This window comes from Amblyraja radiata, chromosome 9 (genome assembly GCF_010909765.2).
Source record: "Amblyraja radiata isolate CabotCenter1 chromosome 9, sAmbRad1.1.pri, whole genome shotgun sequence".
In the NCBI taxonomy this organism is placed as follows: Eukaryota; Metazoa; Chordata; class Chondrichthyes; order Rajiformes; family Rajidae; genus Amblyraja; species Amblyraja radiata.
In genome coordinates, this window is record NC_045964.1 from 58,074,273 (window position 1) to 58,100,127 (window position 25,855).

Consider the following 25,855-nt stretch of genomic DNA (forward strand, 5'->3'; position numbering starts at 1 on the left):
CTTAGACACAAAAGATGATACAGAAGTGAGTGGTTTTTCAGATTTCTGGGACGTCGAACAAGGGCAGGACCTACACAGTAAATGGTAGGCCTCTGTGTAGTGTTGTAGAGCAGAGGGATCTAGGAGTACAGGTGCATGGTTCCATGAAGGTTGAGTCACAGGTAGATATGGTGGTCAAAAAGGCTTTTGGCACTTTGGCCTTCATCAGTCAGAGTGTAGATTGGTTTATGCATGCAACCAATCATATATAGCACCCACTTCCTATGCTATGCAGTTCGGTAGCAGACTGGAGTCAGTGACTACTAACATGTTGTCAAGTCTGTATGTACATTAAAGATGATCTTAAAGTTACGTGTTGTGTAGATGTCATATTTACACAGAGTATTGAGTATAGAAGTTGGGAGGTCATGTTGCAGTTGTATAAGACGATGGTGAAACCACATTTAGAATATTGTGTTCAGTACTGGGCACCATGTTACAGGAAAGATATTGTCAAGCTTGAAAGGGTTCAGAAAAGATTTACCAGGATATTGCCAGGACCAGAGGGTGTGAGCTACAGGTAGAGGTTGAGTAGGCTGGGTCTCTATTCCATGGAGCGCAGGAGGATGAGGAGAGATCTTACAAAGATGTATAAAATCATGAGAGGAATAGATCGGGTAGATGCACACAGTCTCTTGCCCAGAATAGGGGAATCGAGGACCAGAGGACATAGGTTCAAGGTGAAGGGGAAAAGATTTAATAGGAATCTGAGGGGTAACTTCTACACACAAAGGGTGGTGGGTGTATGGAACAAGCTGCCAGAGGAGGTAGTTGAGGCTGGGACTATCCCATCGTTTAAGAAACAGGTACATGGATAGGATAGGTTTGGAGGGATATGGACCAAGCACAGACTAGTGTACCTGGGACATTGTTGGCCGGTGTGGGCGAGTTGGGCTGAAGGGCCTGTTTCCACACTGTATCCCTCTATGACTCTATGACCCACTATTGTGGGGACTTCTGAGGAAGGGTCTTCAACCTGACTCATTCACACTGTTTCCCTTTCCGCAGATGCTGCCCTACCTGCTGTGCGTTTCCAGTATTTTGTCTTTTTACTGAGTACGCTCTCCCCCCTCTTGATTTTTTTTTTGCCTGATCCATTCCACCAAAATGAAAATGTGTACAACAAACCGATCTTGTTCTGTTTCACTCAGAAACATTTAAGTCAGAATTGCGATGCCATTCAGAATCATTTTTATCAAACACAAGCACTTTGTAAGGCAGGTGCGGGGGCGCAGCGGTAAAGTTGCTGCTTTAGCGCACCAGAGACCCGGGTCCGATCCTGACCACGGCTGCTGTTGGTACAGAGTTTGTACGTTCTCCCCGTGGCCTGCGTGGGTTTTCTCCGGGTGCTCCGGTTTCCTCCCACATTCCAAAGACGTACAGGTTTGTAGGTTAATTGGCTTGGTAAATGTAAAAATTGTCCCTAGTGTGTGTAGGATTGTGTTAGTGTGCAGGGATCACTGGTCGGCGCAGACCCGGTGGGCCGAAGCACCTGTTTCCACAAAAGTCACAAAATGGTTGGAGTTGAACATAGAGACTCAGCACTTGAGTGGGTTTGCAAATGGGAACATTGTCAAAATTACTGAGGGATGAAAGGTTAATTTCCATTTCCCTGCCTCTTGCTTCCATTCACACAATATAAAATAAAACAAACTTCAACCAGCTTTGAAACGGCCCATCGCGTTTGCCCTGGGAGTGTTTTAGGTGGCACAGTGCAGGAATGCGTGATCCCCGTCGATTGAACTAATTAAAGTGCCTTTTACATCCACAGCGGTGATAATTGTGATTGTGTAAAGCCGATGAAATCCATGTTATAGTTTGCACAAAAAAAACGGCAGTGATTTTTGGTGATAAATGGCAGAGAGTGCGTTGATCACACCACTGGGGCATACGCTCGGCGACACAGAGTTTGCTTGATGAGGGAATATTTCCCCAGGTACCCGCTGCCTAATCCTCTTAAATCAACAGCAGTAATTCAGTGCGCGGTCATTCAGTTTGAGGCTTTTTTTCCCTCGGTTAAAACGAGAAGCCATGTCAGTTTGCGATTAGCTTGAGACCGAGGAACTGCAGGTGCTGAATAAACACACAAAGGATGCAAAGTGCTGGAGTAACTCAATGGCTCAGGCAGCATCTCTGGGGGACACGGATAGGTGACGTTTGGATTGTGACCCGTTTAGTTTAGAGATACAGCGCGGAAACAGGCCCTTCGGCCCACCGAGTCCACGCCAGCCCGCACATTAACACTATCCTACACACACTAGGAACAATGTTTTTTTTAACAGTTATACCAAGCCAATTAACCTACAAACCTGTATGTCTTTGGAGTGTGGGAGGAAACCGAAGATCTCGGAGAAAACCCAAGCAGTTCACGGGGAGAACGTACGAACTCCGTACAGACAGCACCCGTAGTCAGGATCGAACCCGGGTCTCTGACGCTTTAAGGCAGCAACTCTACCGCTGCGCCACCGTGCAGCCCTTCGTCCTAACCAGCCTGATCCGTGTTCTCCAGAGATGCTGCCTGACCCGCAGAGTTACTCCAGCACTGTGTCTTTGTTTGTGATTAAGTTTACCTGGTTTGTGCAAGATCTACTGGTTTTCTTTTTCTAAAGGCACTTCAGGAAGCTCTAAGCCCAAACTCAATCAGAGGCATAAACATAGAAACAGAGAAAATAGGTGCAGGAGTAGGCCATTCGGCCCTTTGAGCCAGCACCACCATTCAATATGATTGTGGCTGATCATCTAAAATCAGTACCCCATTCCTGCTTTTACCCCATATCCCTTGATTCCCTTAGCCCTAAGAGCTAAATCTAACTTTCTCTTGAAAACATCCCGTGAATTGGCCTCCACTGCCTTCTGAGGCAGAGAATTCCACAGATTCGCAACTTTCTGGGTTTATTAGCAACCTGAGGGGCAACATTTTCACAGAGGATCGTAGGTACATGGAACGAGCAGCAAGAGAAGGTAAATGAAGCAGGTATTATAACAATATTTAAAAGATATTTGAAAATAGACACAAAAAGCCCCCAGTCTGAAGAAGGGTCTCGACTCGAAACATCACCTATTCCTTCTCCCCAGAGATGCTGCCTGTCCCGCTGAGCTACTCCAGCTTTTTGTGTTTGTCTTCGGTTTAAACGTGCATCTGCAGTTCCTTCCTACACATTTAAAATATATTTGGACAGGTACATGGACAGGAAAGGTTTAGAGGGATATAGACTAGACGCAGGCAGGTGGGACTAGCGTAGATGGGGCATGTTGGTCAGCATGACCAAGTTGGGCCGAAGGACCTGTTTCCGTGCCGCATGACTCTATGACTCCATTGAAGGAAACGGTCGACACCTTGGGTCGAAATGTATGTCCGGACTCTTTCGAGTCTACCATTCCATTCCACCCACGAGATGCTGCTTGACCCCCTGAGTCTGTCTAGCAGTTCATTTGAAATACTTCAGATGCTGGAAATCATAAATGATTGGCGGCACTGCCTCACAGCGCCAGAGACCCGGGTTCGATCCTGACTACGGGTGCTTGACCGTACGGAGTTTGTACATTCCCCCTGTGACCTGCGTGGGTTTTCGCCGAAATCTTCGGTTTCCTCCCCCACTCCAAAGACGTACAGGTTTGTAGGTTCATAGGCGTGGTATAAATGTAAAGTTGCCCCGATAGTTTTGTAGGATAGTGTTAAGGGCCTGTCCCACTGTACGAGGTAATTCAAGAGCTCCTGAGTTTTCCTCTGATTCGAACTCTGAGAATGTCCGTAGCGGGTCCGTAGGAGTTCGTGGATGTCTCGTAGCGGCTCGTACGAGCAAAAAGTAACTTTGTTTTTCATCATGGGTATTTTTTTACTCGTGGACATTTTTCACAGTGTTGAAAAAACATCACGAGTTTCCCGAGTACCTACCGTTAGCATTACGAGCTGCTACGGGACATCCACGAACTACTACGGACCCGCTGCGGACATTCTCCGAGTTCGAATCGGGAAAACACGGGAGAACTCTTGAATTACCTCATACAGTGGGACAGGCCCTTTACTGTGCAGGGATCGCTGGTCGGCGCAGACTCGATGGGCCGAAGGGCCTGTTTCCGCGCTGTATCTCTAAACTATACTAAACTAGACTGATAATGCCGCAAATGGCCGGTACTTTTGAAGAAACAGGAACGATTCGCATTTCAAAGTCCGTGACTTTTCCTAAAGAATAGCAAACCGGTTCATCTTGAAGGATTTTAATGGTCATTGAAAAGAAACAGTTTCCAGCAGTAGTTGGCTAGCAGAAGAGATGGGTTGGGTGTGGCTACAGAGTCTGACCTCAGAAGGAAACTAATACTTTCCACAACGAGTCCTGTGATCTGGAAAGTGCTGGTTGAAAGGCAACTGGAACCAAATCCATTTAATGACTTTCAAACGAGAATTGGAAAAATACTTGGAAAAACATTGCGGGAGTATGGAGAGATTGTGAGAGAAGAGATTAGTACGGATGTCAATTTTCCCAGCTGTTGGTGTTATTCTGTGATCCTGTTAAGCAGGAATGAATATGTTAGGGCTTTTTTCCAGTCCAAAAAAATGCACCCTGATATTAAACAGGATGTTCCAGGTTCAAAACCTGGCTACAGGTGCGGAGTTTGTACGTTCTCTCCCTGACCTCGTGGATCTCACCGAGAACTTCGGTTTCCTCCTACACTCCAGAGACGTACTGGTTTGTAGGTTAATTGGATTGGTATAAATGTAAAAAATTTGTCCCTAGTGTCAGATAGTGTTAATGTGCGGGGATCACTGGTCGGTGCGGACTCGGTGGGCTGAAGGGCCTGTTTCCACGCTGTATCTCTAAACTAAGCTACACATGTATTTCCTGGGCCACCACTGACCGAGGAGATTAAAGAAGTCATGAGATGGAGGGAGATTAAGTCTGAGAAGGTGTCATAGAGTCTACAATGGTGCGAACTCTATGGAAGGGACCATACTGAAGCCTGATAACTGAGAGGAAGAAGCTGTTCCTGAGTCTGGTGTTTTAGAGATACAGCGCGGAAACAGGCCCTTCGGCCCACCAGGTCCGCACCAACCAGCGATCCCCGCACATTAATACTATCCTGCACCCACTAGGGACAATTTTTTTACATTGACCAAGCCAATTAACCTACAAACCTGCACGTCTTTGGAGTGTGGAAGGAAACCGAAAATCTCGGAGAAAACCCACGCGGTCACGGGGAGAACGTGCAAACTCCGTACAGACAGCACCCGTAGTCGGGATGGAACCCGGGTCTCCGACGCTGCATTCGCTGTACGGCAGCAACTCTACCGCTGCGCCACCGTGACCGCCCACCACCGTGGTGCGCGCTCTCAAGCTTCTGTGCCTCCTGCCGGATGGGAGCGGGGAGAAGAAGGAATGACCGGGGTGGGACAAGTCTGTAATTATGTTGTCTGCTTTCCCGAGGCAGCGTGAAGTGTAGTTGGAGTCAATGGTGGGGAGTCTGGTCTGTGTGATGGACAGTGGCACTGATGGACTATTGTGCTACATCTATAACTCTGCAATTTCCTGCAGTCTCGATCTCTTGCATTATTGTATTCTCTTATTGTTGCAGCATCTTCTGTCCTCAAGAAAACACAGAAGAAGCTCTGTTGCTGTTGCTCATTAGTGAGTCTATGGTAAGTGTGATCGTTTTGTAGTGCAAGTTCAGTGCGGTGACATTAAATGTAATTAGAATCGTCCCAATAAAAACTCGAACGAGGGCCGTATGAAATGGAGCCACTGGAGAAGAAAAGCATGTTTACTAACTTCTTTGTTTAAGAAAGAACTGCAGATGCTGGAAAAAATGAAGGTAGACAAAAGATGAAGGTAGACAAAAGATGAAGGTAGACAAAAATGCTGGAGAAACTCAGCGGGTGAGGCAGCATCTATGGAGGCAAATGGGACGAGCTGAGATGGGGCATTGATGGGTTGGGCCGAAGGGCCTGATTCCGTGCTGTACGACTCTGTGACTCTTATCTTCACTACATGAGTCTGGCCTGGCTGGCTGATGTGCAACGCCACACACACACACACACACACACGCACGCACGCACAAACACACACACACACAGACACACACACACACGCACAAACACACACAGACGCACACACACACAGACACACGCACAAACACACACGCATAAACACACACACACACGCACAAACACACACACACACACACACACACACACACACACACACACACACGCACAAACACACACGCACCACACAGCAGCAGATTAATCCAAAACAGATCATCTAATTGTAGGACAGGACGAAGATTTATATTCCTCTGAGATGCACTCCCTGCTAATCCTTGAACGAGAAAGAGAGAGAGAGAGAATATACATTTAAAGAAATAAATAATTGGGTACATTTATTATTGTTGAATGAGGCAGTTGACACTATCATTTTTCTTAACAATTTGCATAGCTTCCTGTTCCCATTTCTCAAGGGTAAATTTTAATTAGATCTTAATCAGCTGGATTCAGACAGCTCGATTCTCTTTGAAGCAGCTACATAACGGCGGAGCGACCCTCCCAGGGTAATCACCTCACTCTCTCCCTTCCTCCCCCAACCCGCTTGCATAGAAAGACTGGGTGTACAAGAAGGGTCTCGACCCGAAACGTCGCCTATTCCTTCGCTCCATAGATGATGCCTCACCCGCTGAGTTTCTCCAGCATTTTTGTCTACCTTCAGCATCTGCAGTTCTTACTTAAACAAGACATTTCCTTGATCACCGTCTGCTTTGGCCCTCCACACCTTGCCCTTCCATATCTCAGGTCTCCCTCCCTTCCCCACTTTCATAGCCCTGTCTCACGGTACGAGTTCATTCCAAGAGCTCTCCCGAGTTTACCCTGATTCGAACTCGGGGATTTACGGTAATGGCCGCTCGTCGGTACTCGGGGCTCTCGTGAACATTTTTCAACGCGTCTTCCCGTGCTTACCTGCCGTTAGCGAGTCTTCCCGAGTACCTGCCGTTAGTGTTACGAGCCGCTAAGAGACGTCCCCGATCTCCGACTTACCCGCTACGTTCAGTCTCCGTGCTTACCACGAGTTTGATTTTTTTTAAACTCGGGAGAGCTCTTGGAATGGGCTCGCACCGTGGGACAGAGCTATAAGTCTGAAGAAGGGTCTCGACCCGAAACGTCACCCATTCCTTCTCTCCAGAGACACAGCCTGTCCCGCTGAGTTACTCCGGCATTTTGTGCCTACCATCTGTACAAAGACAATATGTGCAGGAATAGGCTGTTCGGCCCTTCGAGCCAGCACCGCCATTCAATGTGATCATGGCTGATCATCCCCAATCAGAACCCCGTTCCTGCCTTCTCCCCAGATCCCCTGACTCCGCTATTTTTATGAGCCCTATCTAGCTCTCTCTTGAAAGTATCCAGAGAACCGGCCTCCACTGCCCTCTGAGGCAGAGAATTCCACAGACTTACAACTCTCTGTGTGAAAAGTTGTTTCCTCGTCTCCGTTCTAAATGGCTTACCCCTTATTCTTAAACTGTGGCCCCTGGATCTGGACTCCCCCAACATCGGGAACACGTTTCCTGCCTCCAGCGTGTCCAAACCCTTAATGATCTTATATGTTTCAATAAGATACCCTCTCATCCTTCTAAACTCCAGAGTATACAAGCCCAGCCGCTCCATTCTCTCAGCATATGACAGCCCCGCCATCTAGAGAATTAACCTTGTGAACCTACGCTGGGCTCCCTCAATAGCAAGAATGTCCTTCCTCAAAGACGTCTCTGGAGTCTGCCTGTTTCTCGCCTTGTGCCGGCTGGCCCTCCCTCCCTCCCTCATCACTGGTCGGCGCACCCCAGGTGGACATTTGAGCTGTTTTTCTCTGGGAGGGAGGGGGTGAGAGAGGGGAGAGGGATCTTTAGGCACATTTGCAAGATTAACCAGCGCACGGGAATCCTTCACGTGATTTTTATTCAATGTTTGCATTTAATGAATAATAAATAATAATGATTTTAAAAAAAATATTGGCCAAGTATGTATGTATACACACAAGGAATTTGCCTTGGTGCTTTGCTCGCAAGTAACAACACGATATACAGTAGACAATTAAAAATAAAACATTATAATTTAAACATGATAATTAAGTACCATGGTAAAAGGAGGCTCCAGATTTTTGGTCATCGAGTAGAGCTACTGCTCGTGGAAAAAAGCTGTTTTTATGTCTGGCTCTGGCGGCTTTGACAATCCAGAGTTGCCTTTCAGAGGGAAGTGATTCAAAGAGTTTGTGGCCAGGGTGGGAGGGGTCAGAGATGATCTTACTCACTCGCTTCCTGGCCCTTGCAATGTGCAGTTTGTCAATGGGGGGAAGGTTGCAGCCAACATCCTTCTCTGCTGATCAAACATAGGAAATAGGTGCAGGAGTAGGCGTTCGGCCCTTCGAGCCAGCACCGCATTCAACATGATCATGGCCGATCATCCAAAATCAGTACCCAGTTCTGGCTTTTTCCCCACGTCCCTTGATTTCCGTAGCTCTAAGAGCTAAATCTAACTCGTCTAAATCTAATGATACGCTGCAGCCTCTGATGTTATGCTTGGTGGCTGAGCCAAACCAGACCATGATGGAGAAGGTGAGAACAGACTCTACGATGGCCGTATAGAATTGGACCATCATTGCCTGTGGCAGATTGTGTTTCCTCAGCTGCCGCAGGAAGTACATCCTCTGTTGGGCCTTTTTGACTGTGGTAGCCTCCCATTTTAGGTCCCTGGAGATGATGGTTCCAAGGAACTTAAATGACCCCACAGATGGGACTGTGGTGTTGTTGATGGTGAGTGGGGGGAGGGGAGGGGGAGTTTACCTCTTCATCTGATGTATACAGAGCCTTGGCTACTGTTAGATCAGATTAGGAAGAGGTTTCATAGTTGCTTTTCCTTTCCCAAAACGGACCATTGAACATAGAACACTTGAGCCCAGGAACAGACCCTTCGGCCCACAATATCTGTGTGGAACATGATGCCACAGACTGAAGAAGGGTCTCGACCCAAAACATCACCCATTCCTTCTCTCCATAGATGCTGACCTGTCCCGCTGAGTTACTCCAGCTTTTTGTGTCTAACTTTTGTTTTAAACCAGCATCTGCAGTTCCTTCCTACACATGCCACAGAGGGTGGTGGGTGTATGGAATGAGCTAGCAGAGGCCATTAGATGAGGCAGGTAAATCATTTAAAAGACATTTGGACTCGAACATGGACAGGACAGGTTTAGCGGGATATATGTGCCAAACGCAGGCAGGTGGGGACTAGCATTGGGCGAGTTGGGCCGAAGGGCCTGTTTCAGTAACATAGAAACATAGAAAATAGGTGCAGGATGGTCCATTCGGCCCTTCGAGCCAGCACCGCCAAATCAAACCCGTGGTATTCTACGAACTCCTACGACCTTCCACGAGTATGTCCACGAGCTCCTACGAGTAAAAAGTAAAACATTTTTCTGCACGAGTATTTTTTTACTCGTGGACATTTTTCACAGTGTTGAAAAAACTTCACGAGGAAAAAAATACTTGTGATGAAAAAAATTGTTACTTTTTAATCGTAGGAGCTCATGGACATAGAAACATAGAAAATAGGTGCAGGAGGAGGCCACTCGGCCCTTCGAGCCAGTACCACTATTCATTGTGATCATGGCTGATCGTCCCCTATCAGTGCCTGCCTTCTCCCCGTATCCTTTGACTCCACTAGCCCCTAGAGCTTGATCTATCTCCCTCTTAAATCCATCCAGTGACTTGGCCTCCACTGCCCTCTGTGGCAGGGAATTCCATAAATTCACAACTCTGGGTGAAAAAAAATTTTCTCACCTCAGTCTTAAATGACCTCCCCTTTATTCTAAGACTGTGGCCCCTGGTTCTGGACTCGCCCAAAATTGGGAACATTTTTCTTGCATCTAGCTTGTCCAGTCCTTTTATAATTTTATATGTTTCTGTGAAAATTCTATAATTTTATATAGTACTCTGTGACTCTACAAACGAACGAACGTGTGCAGCGTTTGACTCCGTGTGTTACTGTGCTTGTGATCTTCAGGCTAACAGGGATGCAGTGCTGAGCCGGATTCCAGAACACAGCAACGATCGTGTCATCAGTTTGCAGAGTGCCTCCATTGTGTACGATCTGCTGACCATAGCACTGGGGAGACGGGGACAGTACGAAATGCTGTCAGAGGTGAGTCTGTCCCCAAACTCAGCCTAGCCTGTTGCAGGTTGACCTTCGCGCGACACTATGTCAGTCCAGTAGCATCCATCACAGCTTTTCACTCGAATTATTGATAGGGTGGACAGTCAAAACCTATTTGTGTAAGAAGGAACTGCAGATGCTGGTTTAAACCGAAGATAGACACAAAAAGCTGGAGTAACTCAGCGGGACAGGCAGCGTCTCTGGAGAGAAGGAATGGGTGACGTTTCAGGTCGAGACCCTTCTTCTCGATGCGCAACGTCACCCATTCCTTCTCTCCAGAGATGCTGCCTGTACCGCTGAGTTACTCCAGCTTTTTGTGTCTATCTTCAGCCAGAACCTGTTTCCCAGGATGGAAATATGATATACTTTAGACTTTAGAGATGCTGCCTCAAAGCAGCAGTGACCCAGGTTAGATCCTGACAATAGGTGCTGTCTGTAGGGAGTTTGTACGTGCTCCCTGTGACCTGTGTGTGTTTTCTGTAGGTGAGTCTGTGGAATTCTCTGCCTCTAGTTTCCTCCCACACTCCAAAGACGTTCAGGTTTATAGGTTAATTGGTTGCGGTAAAAATTGTAAAATCGTCCCCAGTGCGTAAGATAGTGCTAGTATAGGAGCAAAGAGGCCCTTCTGCACTTTTACAAGACCCTAGTGAGACCACACCTGGAGTATTGTGTGCAGTTTTGGTCCCCTGATTTGAGGAAGGACATTCTTGCTATTGAGGGAGTGCAGCGTAGGTTCACAAGGTTAATTCCCGGGATGGCGGGACTGTCATATGCTGAGAGAATGGAGCGTCTGGGCTTGTACACTCTGGAGTTTAGAAGGATGAGAGGGCATCTAATTGAAACATATAAGATTATTAAGGATTTGGACACGTTAGAGGCAGGAAACATGGGTAGAAGGCAGGAACGGGGTACCGATTGTAGAATGTCAACCATGATCACATTGAATGACGGTGCTGGCTCGAAGGGCCGAATGGCCTACTCTTGCACCTATTGTCTATTGTTTATTGTGTAACGGGCTGATTGCTGGTCTCGGTGGGCCAAATTGCCTGTTTCCACGCTGTATCTCTAAACTAAACTAAAGTGCTGGAGGAACTCGGCAGGTCAGGCAGCATCTCTGTAGGACATAGATCAGCGACGTTTCGGGTCATGACCCTTCTTCAACACTCAAGGACGTGGGTTTAAGGTGAGAGGAGAGAGAGATGTGAGTTGAAGCTGAGGGGCAACGCTTTCATACAGAGGGTGGGGGGAACGTATGAACGAGCTGCCAGAGGAAGTGCTAGAGGCAGGGGCATTTACATTGAAAGGACTGGAGAGGGTGCAGGGAAGATTTACGAGGATGTTGCCAGGACTCTAGGTCCTGAGCTATAGGGAGAGGTTAAGCGGGCTTAGAATGGAGGAGGATGAGGGGAGATCCTATAGAGCTGGACAAAATCATGAGAGGAATAGATCGGGTAGATGCACAGAGTCTCTTGCCCAGAGTAGGGGAATCAAGAACCAGAGGACATAGATTTAAGTTGAGGGGAGGGAAGATTTAATAGGAAACTGAGCGGTAACTTTTTCACACAGAGGGTAGTGGGTGTATGGAAGGAGCTGCCGGAGGAGGTAGTTGAGGCCAATAGTATTGCAATGTTTAAGAAACATTTAGGGAGGAACATGGATAGGGCAGGTGTAGAGGGATATGGGCCAAACGCAGGCAGGTGGAGCTAGTCTAGATAGGACATGTTGGTCGGTGTGTGCAAGTTGGGCTGAAGGGCCGGTGTCCACACCGTATGACTCTAAGACACTTGGACAGATGCTTGGACAGGCGAGGTTGAGAGGGTGTGGACCAAATGCAGGTAAATGGCACCAGCTCAGGTGGGCACTGTGGTTGGCATTGGATGGGTTGGACTAAACAACCTGTTTTCATGCCGTATAACTCTATAACAGCCAACAGCCTGTCTCGTCTTTTGTCTTCTTTTGCTGTTTTGGTCTGTATGTTTTTAGAGTACTTTTAGTTTTTGCATTATATTATCGGGTGGGGGGAGGGGAGGGGAGGGGTGGGGGAAGCTTTTTTAAAATCTCTTTCCTCGACGAAGATGCGACTTTTCAAAGTATCTCCGTCCGCATTGCGGCCTTAACATCGTGGAGCTGACGGTCCCTTTGTTAGGGATCGACTGCGGGAGCTCCGACCGAGGTAGCTTAGACTGCCCCGATCGCGGGAGCTTTGACCGCTGACTGCGGCAGCTCCAACTGCGGGAGCTTCGACCGCCCCGGCTGCGGATGTTTCAACCCCCCGATCGCGGGAGCGTGGATCGCCCCGATCGCGGGAGTGTGGATCGCCCCGATCGCGGGAGCGTGGATCGCCCCGATCGCGGGAGTGTGGATCGCCCCGATCGCGGGAGCTTGGATCGTCCCGACTACGGATGTTTCGATCGCCCCGACCGCAGGAGAAATGGAGGAAAGAAGTTACAAGTTATTTGCCCTCCATCACAGTGGGGAATGTGAGGTCGCTGAAAAAACAAGATGGACGTGCTGCCGGCACTGGTGAGGACTCGGAGGGAGTGGCGTGAGTGCGGTGGTCCCGGTGTTTTGCGGGGACATGGTTCCATGAGGACATCCCGGAGTCTAGTGCGAGTGTGGGCAGCTTTCAGACTGTTCGGGCGGACAGGGACTGCAGAGAGAGTGACAGTGGTCGGTACAACCCTGGTCACATCACGGACATTGAACTGATGGCTGTGGATCTCCGCTTATGCTGTGTGCCCTGGGGATTCTCACACGCCATTGTGGTGCCTGTTCATGTTTAATATTTAAGAAAGAACTGCAGATGATGGAAAAATCGAAGGTAGACAAAAAATGCTGGAGAAACTCAGCAGGTGAGGCAGCATCTATGGAGAGAAGGAATAGGTGGCGTTTCGGGTCGAGACCCTTCTTCAGACTGATGTGGGGGTGGGGTGGGCGGGAAGAAGAAAGGAAGAGGCGGAGACAGTGGGCTGTGGGAGAGCTGGGAAGGGGAGGGGAAGGAGGGAGAAAGAAAGGACTACCTGAAATTGGAGAAGTCAATGTTCATACCGCTGGGGTGTAAACTACCCAACGAAATATGAGGTGCTGTTCCTCCAATTTGCGGTGGGGAGGCCCAGGACAGAAAGGTCAGATTGGGAACTGTCTTGGTTAATCTTTATGTAGTTTTGTATCTTGGTGCTTTATTATATGACTGTTGGCAAATCAAATTCCTTGTATGTTTGCATACTCGGCTGATAAATTAATTACAATTAAATGAATTACAACAACTCACGTGAGATGAGCTCGATTATAGATTTTTAAAACGATATTTTAATCTCTTTCAATTCCAGTGCTTGGAGCGAGCTATGAAGTTTACATTTGAGGAGTTCCACCTTTGGTACCAATTTGCATTGTCTCTGATGGCTGCTGGCAAGGTGCGTGGTAATTCAATAAGTGTGAAGTGTGCAACATGTTCCCAATGATTAAAGTAATATTGCAACTGTCAAACCAATTTACCATTTTTGTTTAAACTCTGCTTAAACTCTGCGAGAAAGTGCCGTATTTTAAGGTTGCTGGTTTGCAGACCAGACTATGTCTGCAGGTCGTGTGCATGAAGGAACTGCAGACGCTGATTGAAACTGAAGCTGGAGTAACTCAGCGGGACAGGCAGCATCTCTGGAGAGAAGGAATGGGTGACAATAGACAATAGACAATAGGTGCAGGAGAAGGCCATTCGGCCCTTCGAGCCAGCACCGCCATTCAATGTGATCATGGCTGATCATCCCAAATCCCCGTTCCTGCCTTCTCCCCATATCCCCTGACTCCACTATTTTTAAGAGCCCTATCCAGCTCTTTCTTGAAAGCATCCAAAGAACCTGCCTCAACCGCCCTCTGAGGCAGAGAATTCTACAGACTCACAACTCTCTGTGAGAAAAAGTGTTTCCTCATCTCCGTTCTAAATGGCTTACCCCTTATTCTTAAACAGTGGCCCCTGGTTCTGGACTCCCCCAACATCGGGAACATGTTTCCTGCCTCTAGCGTGTCCTAAACCCTTAATAATCTTATATGTTTCAATAAGATCCCTTCTCATTGGGGATGATCAGCCATGATCACATTGAATGGCGGTGCTGGCTCGAAGGGCTGAATGACGGAGCAGTACACAAATCCGTTCTGTATTGAAGGCGCTGAAGTCGAGATCGACGAAAGCTTCACGTTCAGATAAATACCACCTGCAACTTGTCCTGAAGCAGCCACGTTGAAGCCATGGCCTCTACTTCCTTAGAAGGCTTAGGAAGTCTGGCATGTCCCCAACAACCCCCACCAACTTCTACAGATGTGCTTTAGAAAGCATCTTATCGGGATGCATCACACAGCATGGTGTGGAACAGCTCCACCCAAGACCACAAGACATTGCAGAGAGTTGTGGATGCAGCCCAGGCCATCACGCAAACCAACCTCCCTTCCATTGACTCCATTGAGACCTCACGCTGCCTCGGCAAGGCCAGCAGCATAATCAAGGACATGACTCGCCCTCTCTTCTCCCCTCTCCCATCAGACAAGAGGTACAGAAGTGTGAAAACACACACCTCCAGATTCAGGGACAGTTTCTTCCCAGCTTGTTATCAGGTAAATGGAAGGATCCTCACACCAGCTAGGGTGCAGTCCTGGCCTCCCATCTACCTCATAGGAAACCTATCTTTAATCGGACTTTATCTTACACTAAATGTTGTACACTTTATCCTTTACCTGTACACTGTGGACAACTGGATCGTAATCATGTATTGTGTTTCCTTTGACTGGATAATACACAACTCAAGCTTTTCCCTGTACCTCAGTGCACATCACAAATAAACCAAACTAAACTGTGGTGGTTTTAGTTTTAGTGATGCAGCATGGAAACAGGCCCTTTGGCCCACTGAATCCATGCTGACCATCGTTCACCCGTTCATACTAGTTCTATATTATTCCACTTTCACACACAGCGGGGGGGGGGGGGGTTTACTACAGCCACTCAACATGCGGCTCTGGGACGTGAGAGGAAACTGGGAAAAAACCCACACAGTCACAGGGAGAACGTGCAAACCCCACATAGATGGCACCCAAGGTCAGGATCAACCCCCGGACTCTACCAGCTGTGCACTGGGCCGCCTGTTCATGAGATTTTGTTGTGCGCTAGCTGATGGTACAGCATTTCTTATAAAAACATATAACATTATAAAAGGACAGGACAAGCTAGATGCAGGAAAAATGTTCCCAATGTTGGGCGAGTCTAGAACCAGGGGCCACAGTCTTAGAATAAAGTGGGAGCCATTTAAGACTGAGGTGAGAAAAAACCTTTTCACCCAGAGAGTTGTGAATTTGTGGAATTCTCTGCCACAGAGGGCAGTGGAGGTCAAATCATTGGATGGATTTAAGAGAGAGTTAGATAGAGCTCTAGGGGCTAGTGGAATCAAGGAATATGGGGAGAAGGCAGGCACGGGTTATTGATTGAGGACATTGTGATCATGGTCACAATGAATGGCGGTGCTTGCTCGAAGGGCCGAATGACCTCCTCCTGCACCTATTTTCTATGTGCACTGGGCCGCCCGTTCATGAGATTTTGTTGGGCGCTAGCTGATGGTACAGCATTTCTCACCTTACAGCAGTAATTGCATTTCAGAAATCCTTAAGAAATCCTTAGTTAACTGTGAAGGTCTTTGGGGACATAAAATGCTGTGTGGGAATGGAAGCGTTTTGTTATCACTGCCCAGTGCAGGGAGTTAGTTTGCACACAGCAGGGTCTTAAACAAACAGCTATGTTTAATGTCTCATCCCAGATGCTGCATTTACAGTTATTACATAATCCTGTAGCTTAAATCTACCTCACCCTGGGGAAAGGACTGAGTCTAGTTACATGATCAAATCAGGACATTTTCTGCGTAGATAAGGTGAATAGCCACAATCTTTCTCTCCAGGGTTTGAGTTTGATTTATTGTCACGTGGTACAGTGAAAGGCTTTGGTTGCGTGCTAGCCAGTCAGCGGAAAGACAATACATGATTACAATCGAGCCGTCCACAGTGTGCAGATACAAGGTAACGGGAATAATGTGAATAACATTTTAGTGCAAATTAAAGTCCAGTAAAATCCGATCAAAGATACATTAAAGCAGTATAAAAGTTGTCAAGTTGAGTTAATGCGACCAGGTGCAGTAGGTTTAGGTACTATGAAAACATTGCTCGCAGCAGATTTAGATGAAGGGATTAATGGAAACATTAGCAAATTTGCAGATGACACAAAGCTGTTAACTGTGAGGAGGGTGACTTGGACAGGTTTGGTGAGTGGGCTGATGCATGGCAGATGCAGTTTAATGTGGATAAATGTGAGGTTATCCACTTTGGTGGCAAAAACAGGAAGGCAGATTATTATCTGAATGGTGTCGAGTTGGGAAAAGGGAAAGTACAATGAGATCTGGGAGTCCGTGTTCATCAGTCACTGAAAGTAAGCATGCAGGTTCATCAGGCAGTGAAAGAAGCTAATGGCATGTTGGCCTCCATAACAAGAGGAGTCGAGTATAGGAGCAAAGAGGTCCTTCTGCAGATGTACAGGACCCTAGTGAGACCACACCTGGAGTATTGTGTGCAGTTTTGGTCTCGAAATTTGAGGAAGGACATTCTTGCCATTGAGGGAGTGCAGCGTAGGTTCACGAGGTTAATTCCCGGGATGGTGGGACTGTCATATGTTAATAGAATGGAGCGGCTGGGCTTGTATACTCTGGAATTTAGAAGGATGAGAGGATATCTTATTGAAACATATAAGATTATTAAGCGATTGGACAGAGGCAGGAAACATGTTCCTGATGTTGGGTAATCGAGAACCAGGGGCCACAGTTTAAGAATAAGGGGTAAGCCATTTAGAACGAAGATGAGGAAAAACGTTTTCACCCAGAGAGTTGTGAATCTGTGGAATTCTCTGCCTCAGAAGGCAGTGGAGGCCAATTCTCTGGATGTTTTCACGAAAGAGTTAGATAGAGCTCTTAAAGATAGCGGACTCAGGGGATATGGGGAGAAGGCAGGAACGGGGTACTGATTGTGGATGATCAGCCATGATCATAGTGAATGGCGGTGCTGGCTCGAAGGGCCGAATGGCCTACTCAGTAATAAAATTTCCAAAAGAAAGATGACTATTCAAAGACATTATTGAAAACGCAATTAGACAAAATGAAACCAGAGTAGTGGAAGAGTGGTATTCAATGGCCGAGGTAGGATTAGTGTGGGTGGGAAAGCCTGATAGTTGTGGGATGGTGAGGTAGACGCACGATGCTGGAGTAACTCAGTGGGTCAGGCAGCACCTCTGGAGAAACGGAGCAGGTGATGCTTCGGGTCGGATCCCTTCTTCAGACCGTCACCTATTATGTTTCTCCAGAGATGCTGCCTGACCTGCTGAGTTCCTCCAGCGTTTTGTGTCCAATGTCTGAAAAAAACCAGTATCTGCAGCTACTATCCTACGACTAGTCTGTTCCTGAGTGGTGGTGCGTGCTATCAAGCATCTGTACCTTCTGCCCGACGGCAGCAGTGGGAAGAAGGAATGACCAGGGTGGGACAAGTCTTTGATTATGTTGGCAGCGTGTAGCGTAGACAGTCAATCCATCCACATCCACAACTCTGCGATTTCCTGGCCAGATGTAGTGTGTTGGAACTAAATATGTAAAGCCGTAATCAAAGTCAACATTTCCATCGTGGAGAAACACAGAGGAAGAAACTAAATATACTTTGAGTGAGTAGGAAGGAACTGCAGTTGCTGGTTTACACTGAAGATAGACACAAAATGCTGCAGTAACTCAGCGGGTCGGGCAACATCTCTGGAGAAAAGGAGTAAGTGATGTTTTGTGTCAGAACCCTTCATCAGATTGAAAGTTGAGGTGGGGGCGGTGATGGGGGGTGAATACACTGGAGGTGAGAATAGACAACAGGTGCAGGAGTAGTCCATTTAGCCCTTCGAGCCAGCACCGCCATTCACTGTGATCATGGCTGATCATCCCCAATCAGTACCCCGTTCCTGCCTTCTCCCCATATCCCCTGACTCCGCTATTTTTAAGAGCCCTATCTAGCTCTCTCTTGAAAGCATCCAGAGAACCGGCCTCCACCGCCCTCTGAGGCAGAGAATTCCACAGACTCACCACTCTCTGTGTGATAAAGTGTTTCCTCGTCTCCGTTCTAAATGGCTTACCCCTTATTCTTAAACTGTGGCCCCTGGTTCTGGACACCCCCAACATCGGGGACATGTTTCCTGCCTTTAGCGTGTCCAACGGCCAGAACAAATTAGGGCCAGCAACGGATGACAACGTGGTCGTCAAGCCAGAGAGTAGCAGGATTGACAGATGGAGCAGCGAGCGAGAGAAGTTGTCGCGTCAGAGAGAGGAGGCGTACCGTGAGGAGATTTAGCAGTGAAGCAGACAGAATGTGTAGGAAGGGACTGCAAGAGTGTCAAGAGAGAGTTAGATTTAGCTCCTACGCCTTACAGATTCAAGGGATGTGGGGAGAAAGCAGGAACGGGGTAGTGATTTTGGATGATCAGCCGTGATCACATTGAATGGCGATGCTGGTTCGAAGGGCCGGGTGGCCTACTCCTGCACCTATTGTCTATGATTCTATGCTGATTTACACCGAAGATAAAGTTGAGTACATGAATAATTTTAACATTAGATATGTTTTCTGTGTTTGTCTTTGCCAGAATGCGCGAGCAGTGCGGGTACTGAGGGAATGCATTAGGCTCAAGCCAGACGACCCCACTATCCCGCTCCTTGCTACCAAGCTGTGCATCGGATCGCTTCACTGGGTAAGCCCCGCTGAATTCTCCACAAAAGTCTACGTGCCTTGCCGCAACCACGTGCTGCCTCTGGTGCTGATTCCTACATTTACACTTGGGCATTTACCTACATTCAGAGGGCGGTGGAGGGCGGTGGAGGCAGGTTCTCTGGATGCTTTCAAGAGAGAGCTAGATAGGGCTTTTAAAAATAGCAGAGTCAGGGGATATGGGGAGAAGGCAGGAACGGGGTACTGATTGGGGATGATCAGCCATGATCACACTGAATGGCGGTGCTGGTTCGAAGGGCTGAATGGCCTACTCCTGCACCTATTGTCTATTGGCAGCTTACAACCCAGCGGTATGAACGTCGATGACTCGAATGTCAAGTAACTCCTGCATTCCTTCCCCCCCTCACCCTCCTAGTCGTTCTACTGAGTCTGAAGAGGGTCTCGGCCCGAAACGTCACCCATTCCTTCTATCCAGAGATGCTGCCTGTCCTGCTGAGTTACTCCAGCATTTAGTGTCTACCTTCAGTGCAACCAGCATCTGCAGTTCCTTCCTACGCTAGTCGTTGTGTTAGTTCCACTGTCCGCATCCTTGGATCCCTGTCCTTCGCACACCTTCCCCAGCCAACAATGGAGCATTGTGGGCTCCACCCTTCCTGAGGTCATCTGTTGTTCTGGCCTTCTCTATCTTTCAGTCTGAAGAAGGGTTCCGACCCGAAACGTCACCTTTCCTTTTCCCCAGAGATGCTGCCTGAGTCGTTGAGTTTCATCCAGCTTTTTGTGTCTATCTTCAGTATCTTACAGAGATTCAGTGGCCAAAATCTTTGTAACTGCTAATCTTACCTCTGTAACTAACACTCCCATTATAATTGACTCATTTATTTCTGTATCTGATGTTCATACTTACGATACAATTATGATTTATTTTGGTGTAAATGTTGGGCACATTTTTGATGGTCATGTTCCTTTATCAAAGCCTTCACGCCGATAATGAGAAGAGAAAAGAGGCACAAAGTGCTGGAGTAACTCTGCAGGTTAGGCAGCATCTCTGGAGAACGTGGATGGGCGACGTTTTGGGTCAGGACCCTTCTTCAAACCTGAAATGTCATCTATTAATTTTCTCACGGGCCAAATGTGGGCAGGTGGGACCAGTGTAGATGGGGCATCTTGGGCAGCATGGGCAAGTTGGGCTGAAGGGCCTGTTTCCGTGCTGTATGGCTGTCACTCTATAACTGCAGAGGGGAAAGATTTAATAGGAGCCAGAGGAGTACAATTCCCACGCAAAGGCGGTAGGTGTATGTAACGAGCTGCCGGAGGAGATAGTTGAGGCAGGTACTATCGCAGGTACATGGATAGGACAAGTTTAGAGGGATATGCAGGCAGGTGGGACAAGTGTAGATGGGACGTGGGCATGTTGGGATAGGGTGGGCAAGTTGGGCTGAAAGACCTGTTTCCACCCTGTAAGAATTCATGACTCGATGCTGGTTTACAAAAAAAGACACAAAGTGCTGGAGTAACTCAGCGGGTCAGGCAGAATCTTTGGAGAAAATGGATAGGTGAAATTTCTGATCGGGACCATTCTTCAGACTTGAAATGTCATCTAGCCATGTTCTCCAGTGACACTGTCTGACCCACTGAGTTACTCAAGCACTTAAAGCTCTTAAAGATAGCGGAGTCAGGGGATATGGGGAGAGGGCAGGAACGGGGTACTGAATGTGGATGATCAGCCATGATCACAGTGAATGGCGGTGCTGGCTCGAAGAGCTAAATGGACTACTCCTGCACCTATTGTCTATTGTCACCTCCAGTGTATTCACCCCCCATCACCGCCCCCACCTCAACTTTCAATCTGAAGAAGGGTTCTGACACAAAACATCACTTACTCCTTTTCTCCAGAGATGCTGCCTTTCCAGCTGAGTTACTGCAGCATTTTGTGTCTATCTTCAGTGTAAACCAGCATCTGCAGTTCCTACTCACTCAAAGTATATTTAGTTTCTTCCTCTGTGTTTCTCCACGATGGAAATGTTGACTGATTACTGCAGGAACGGGGTACTGATTGTGGATGATCAGCCATGATCACAGTGAATAGCGGTGCTGGCTCGAAGGCCTACGCCTGCACCTATTGTGTATTGTCTATTCTGTTCCTCGTCTCTCCATGCCTGTAATGAGGGCTCCAGACAGTCCAAGCCGCTGAGGAGTGTTCACCCGACGCCGGCGTTTAATCTTCCCGGCATAAATAGGCCCCGTCGCTCTTCCAGGGAGATGCTAAATGCATTTTGTTGTCTCTGTATTGTACACTGACAATGACAATTAAAATTGAATCTGAATCTGAATCTGAATCTGAATCTGTGATCACAGAGGAAGAGGACTAAACTTTCTGATGCCTTTCCCCACAGTGGAAAATGTTGATTCTGTTGTGGGGGGACGTTCATGTTCAATTCTACAATGTGTTGCGTCATTTTTATTTATTTTTTATTTTTCTATTGATGTACGGAAACTTAAATATTTATTTTATGTAAAGCACTTTGGCTTCAACACGAGTTGATTTAAATGTGCTATATAAATAAAACTTACTTACTTACTTACTTACTTTTAATGTAGACAAAGAAGTGCCGGTGGACGTACAGTTTTGTTCGCCAAAGTTTTGAGATACAGCACGGAAACAGACTCTTTGACCCACCGAGTCCACACTGACTATCAGTTCTATGTTTTCCCACTCTCCCACACACTGAGGCAATTAACAGAGGGCCAATTGACCGACAAACCCGCACGCCTTTGAGATGTGGGAGGAAACTAGAGCACCCGGAAGAAACCCACGTGGTCACGGGGGAAACATGCAAACTCCACACACACACAGACAGCACCGAGGTCAGCATCCATCACGGGTCCCTGGTGCTGTGAGGCAGCGGCTCTACCCGCTGCACCACCGTGCTGCACATCCCTTGCTGTTGGTGTCCTTCAAGGTGCTGGCAGACTGTTGTGCTAGAAACTATAGAGTGATACTGTGAGGAAATAGGCCCTTCGGTCCAACTCGCCCACACGGGCCAACATGTCCCAGCTACACTAGTCCCACTTGCCCGCGCTTGGTCCATATCCCTCCAAACCTGTCCCATCCATGTACCTGTCCAACTGTTTCTTAAACGATGGGTAGTCCCAGCCTCATCTACCTCCGCTGGCAGCTTGTTCCATACACCCACCACCCTCTGTGTGAAAAAGTTACTCCTCAGATTCCTACTAAATATTTTCCCCTTCAGCTTAAACCTCTGTCCTCTGGCCCTCGATTCACCTACTCTGGGCAAGAGACTCTACTTAATCTATTCCTCTCATGATCTTATACACCTCTATAAGATCTCCCCTCATCCTCCTGCGCTCCATGGAATAGAGACCCAGCCTACTCAACCTCTCCCTATAGCTCACACCATCTAGTCCTGGCAACATTATCATAAATCTTTCTGAACCCTTTCAAGCTTAATCTGTTTAAGGGTCTGACAGTATAATTAAATTAACAGATTTGATTTTTCAAACTTCAGTGATCCTTTTATAATATTAAAAATTCTAAAAAATTGGAAACTAGTTTTGAACATTTTAGAGAAGGCAGTACACAGTACCACTGCGTACTGTCACCAAAATTGGCACAGCGTGTAACTGATAACTCTCCTCATTATAACTGACGGCCTTATTCCAGTAACTGACAGCCTTATTACACTTGTGAAATGTTCTATCTGCTGAAAGCCTGTGGCCGTATTCTCGTAACTGACGGCCCATTTTGTTACATTGGGTAACCTTGTTCCTGGAACCGGCTGCCTTTCATTCTGTAACCGAAACATTCATGCCTGTCACTGGTCACCATAGAGTGATACGGTGTGGAAACAGGTACTTCAGCCCAACTTGCCCGTGCCGACCAACAAGTCCCAGCTACACCAGTCCCACATGCCTGCATTTGGTCTATATTCCTCTAAACCTATCCCATCCATGCACCCAAGTAAATGTTTACTAGACGTTGGGATAGTCCCAGCCTCAACTACCTCCTCTGGCAGCTCGTTCCATACACCCACCACCCTTTGTGTAGAACAGTTACCTCTCAGTTTCCTATTAAATCTTTCCCCCCCTCGCCTTAAACCTATGTCCTCTGGTTCTCGATTCCCCTACTCTGGGCAAAAGACTCTGTGCATCTACCCGATCTACTATTTTGTACACCAGTACATGATCACCCCTCATCTTCCTGCGCTCCAAGGAGTAAAATCCAAGCCTGCTCAACTATAGTTCAAGCCTTCGAACCCTCGTAAATCTTCTCTGCGCCCTTTCCACCTTTCCATTATAATTAATGAGCTCTTTCCTGTAACCAGCAACCTTATGCCGTTGTCCCACTTCGGCGATTTTTTAGGCGACGAGGCTGTCGCCACATGGTCGCCGGGGTGTCGCCTGTATGGTCTTGAATCGTCACCCCGGGCGCCCAAAGAGTCGTAGCGTTCTTCTGGTCGCCGCTGGATTTTAAAATGTTTCAAAACTTTTCAGCAACAGTCGGCGACAGTTGGCTTGTCGTAGGTTGTCGCCTGGATGACGTAGGTTGTCGCCGGGTGCTGACTTTGGTGAATTCCATTGGCGACTACCGACGTCAGCCGGCGATGGGTACCGGCGACTGAATTGTCTTACCTGGTCGTAGCTTGTCGCGGGTGGACGTAGGTTGCCGTAGGTGCGGTCGTAGGTGGACGTCCTCATGGGTCGCCGGTTGTCGGTAGCTTGCCCTAGCTAGACCTCGACTGGGTGGTAGGTAGGCTGTCGTAGACATTGTCGAAGGGGGTCCAGTCGCCAGTTTTTCCGCAACCTGCAACGACTATGACAGTCGCCGACAGTCGCCGAAAAAATCGCCTAAGTGGGACAGGTACATTATTCTTTTTGTGAACCAGCATCTTCAGTTCCTTGTAACCTGAAGCCTCATGGACTGGAGCCCCTGAGTCTTTAGTTTTTTAGTTTAGTTTAGGTTTTTATTGTCACGTGTACCGAGGTACAGTGAAAAGCTTTTTTGTTGTATACTATCCAGTCAGCGAAAAGACAACACATAATTAGAATCAGATCGTCCACAGTGTACAGATGCAGGATAAAGGGAATAATCTTTACTACAAGATAAAATCCGATTAAGGTCCCCAATGATGTATATTGGAGGTCAGAACAACTCTCTAGTTGGTGATGGGATGGTTCAGCTGCCTGATAACAGCCAGGTGGAAACTGTCCCTGAATCTGGAGGTGTGCATCTCCACACTTCTGTACCTCTTGCCTGATGGGAGAGGGGAGAAGAGGGAGTGACTGGTTTGCCCTTGCCAAAACGGCGTGGAGGTGTAGGTGGAGTCAATGGAAGGGAGGTTGGTTGGAGGAACAACGTCTCATATTTCGCTTGAGCAGCTTACACCCCAGCGGTATGAACATTGACTTCACCAACTTCAAGTAACTTTTGCCTTCCCTCCCACTCCATCCCTCCACCCTTCCCAGTTCTTCGACTGGTCTTTTGTTGTCACGTTTTCCCAACTACCAACGATTCTACACTTTCCTTGATCTCCATCCCCTTTGTCTTGTTTTCACACCTTACATTTCCTTATCTCTGTATCTCCCTCTCCCCTGATTCAATCCGAAGAAGGGTCTGGATTGGAAACGTCACCCATTCCTTCTCTTCAGATATGCTGCCTGTCCCGCTGAGTTACTCCAGCATTTCAAGTCAAGTCAAGTCAAGAGAGTTTATTGTCATGTGTCCCAGTTAGGACAATGAAATTGTCAATCTTAGGTTGGACTGGGCTGCGTCCACAAGTCTCCACAATCCAGCTATCTGCACACCTTGCTCTTATGTAGCGAAACGATTTATTCCCATAGAATAACCGTGTGTGACTAATCTTGTTTCTATAATTGCTGCCTTAGTGCCAGCATCTGCTGGCTCTATTTATTGTATTCATACACCAATGGTTTTGCTATTCATGGAGTGCTGCGTCGGTTCACAAGGTTAATTCCCGGGATGGCGGGACTGTCATATGCTGAGAGAATGGAGTGGCTGGGCTTGTATACTCTGGAGTTTAGAAGGATGAGAGGGATTCTTATTGAAACATGTAAGATTATTAAGGGTTTGGATACGCTCGACGCAGGAAACTTGTTCCCGATGTTGGGGGAGTCCAGAACCTGGGGCCGCAGTTTAAGAATAAGGGGTAAGCCATTTAGAACGGAGACGAGGAAACACTTTTGCTCACAGAGAGTTGTGAGTCTGTGGAATTCTCTGCCTCAGAGGGCAGTGGAGGCCGGTTCTCTGGATACTTTCAAGAGAGAGCTAGATCGGGCTCTTAAAGATAGCAGAGTCTGAGGATTACGGGGAGAAGGCAGGAACAGGGTTCTGATTGTGGATGATCAGCCATGATCACATTGAATGGCGGTGCAGGCTCGAAGTGCAATACTCCAGGTGTGGTCTCACCAAGACCCTGTACAACTGCAGTAGAACCTCCCTGCTCCTATACTCAAATCCTTTTGCTATGAATGCTAACATACCATTCGCTTACTTCACTGCCTGCTGCACCTGCATGCCTACTTTCAATGACTGGTGGACCATGATACCCAGGTCTCGTTGCATCTCCCCTTTTCCTAATCGGCCACCATTCAGATAATAGTCTACTTTCCTGTTTTTGCCACCAAAGTGGAAAACCTCACATTTATCCACATTATACTGCATCTGCCATGCATTTGCCCACTCACCCAGCCTATCCAAGTCACCTTGCAGCCTCCTAGCATCCTCCTCACAGCTAACGCTGCCCCCCAGCTTCGTGTCATCCGCAAACTTGGAGATGTTGCATTCAATTCCCTCGTCCAAATCATTAATATATATTGTAG

At 47.6% G+C, this 25,855-nt stretch overlaps 1 protein-coding gene across 1 annotated transcript in view; it reads left to right on the forward strand.

Moving 5' to 3' along the window:
* Nucleotides 1-25,855, forward strand: part of ttc7b (tetratricopeptide repeat domain 7B) — a 300,474-nt gene that overhangs the window by 113,049 nt on the left and 161,570 nt on the right. The window contains exons 8-11 of the mRNA XM_033027545.1: nucleotides 5,611-5,674; nucleotides 10,076-10,213; nucleotides 13,555-13,638; nucleotides 18,915-19,019. Coding sequence (XP_032883436.1) covers nucleotides 5,611-5,674; nucleotides 10,076-10,213; nucleotides 13,555-13,638; nucleotides 18,915-19,019 — 391 coding nt within the window. The remainder of the gene's footprint in view (nucleotides 1-5,610; nucleotides 5,675-10,075; nucleotides 10,214-13,554; nucleotides 13,639-18,914; nucleotides 19,020-25,855) is intronic.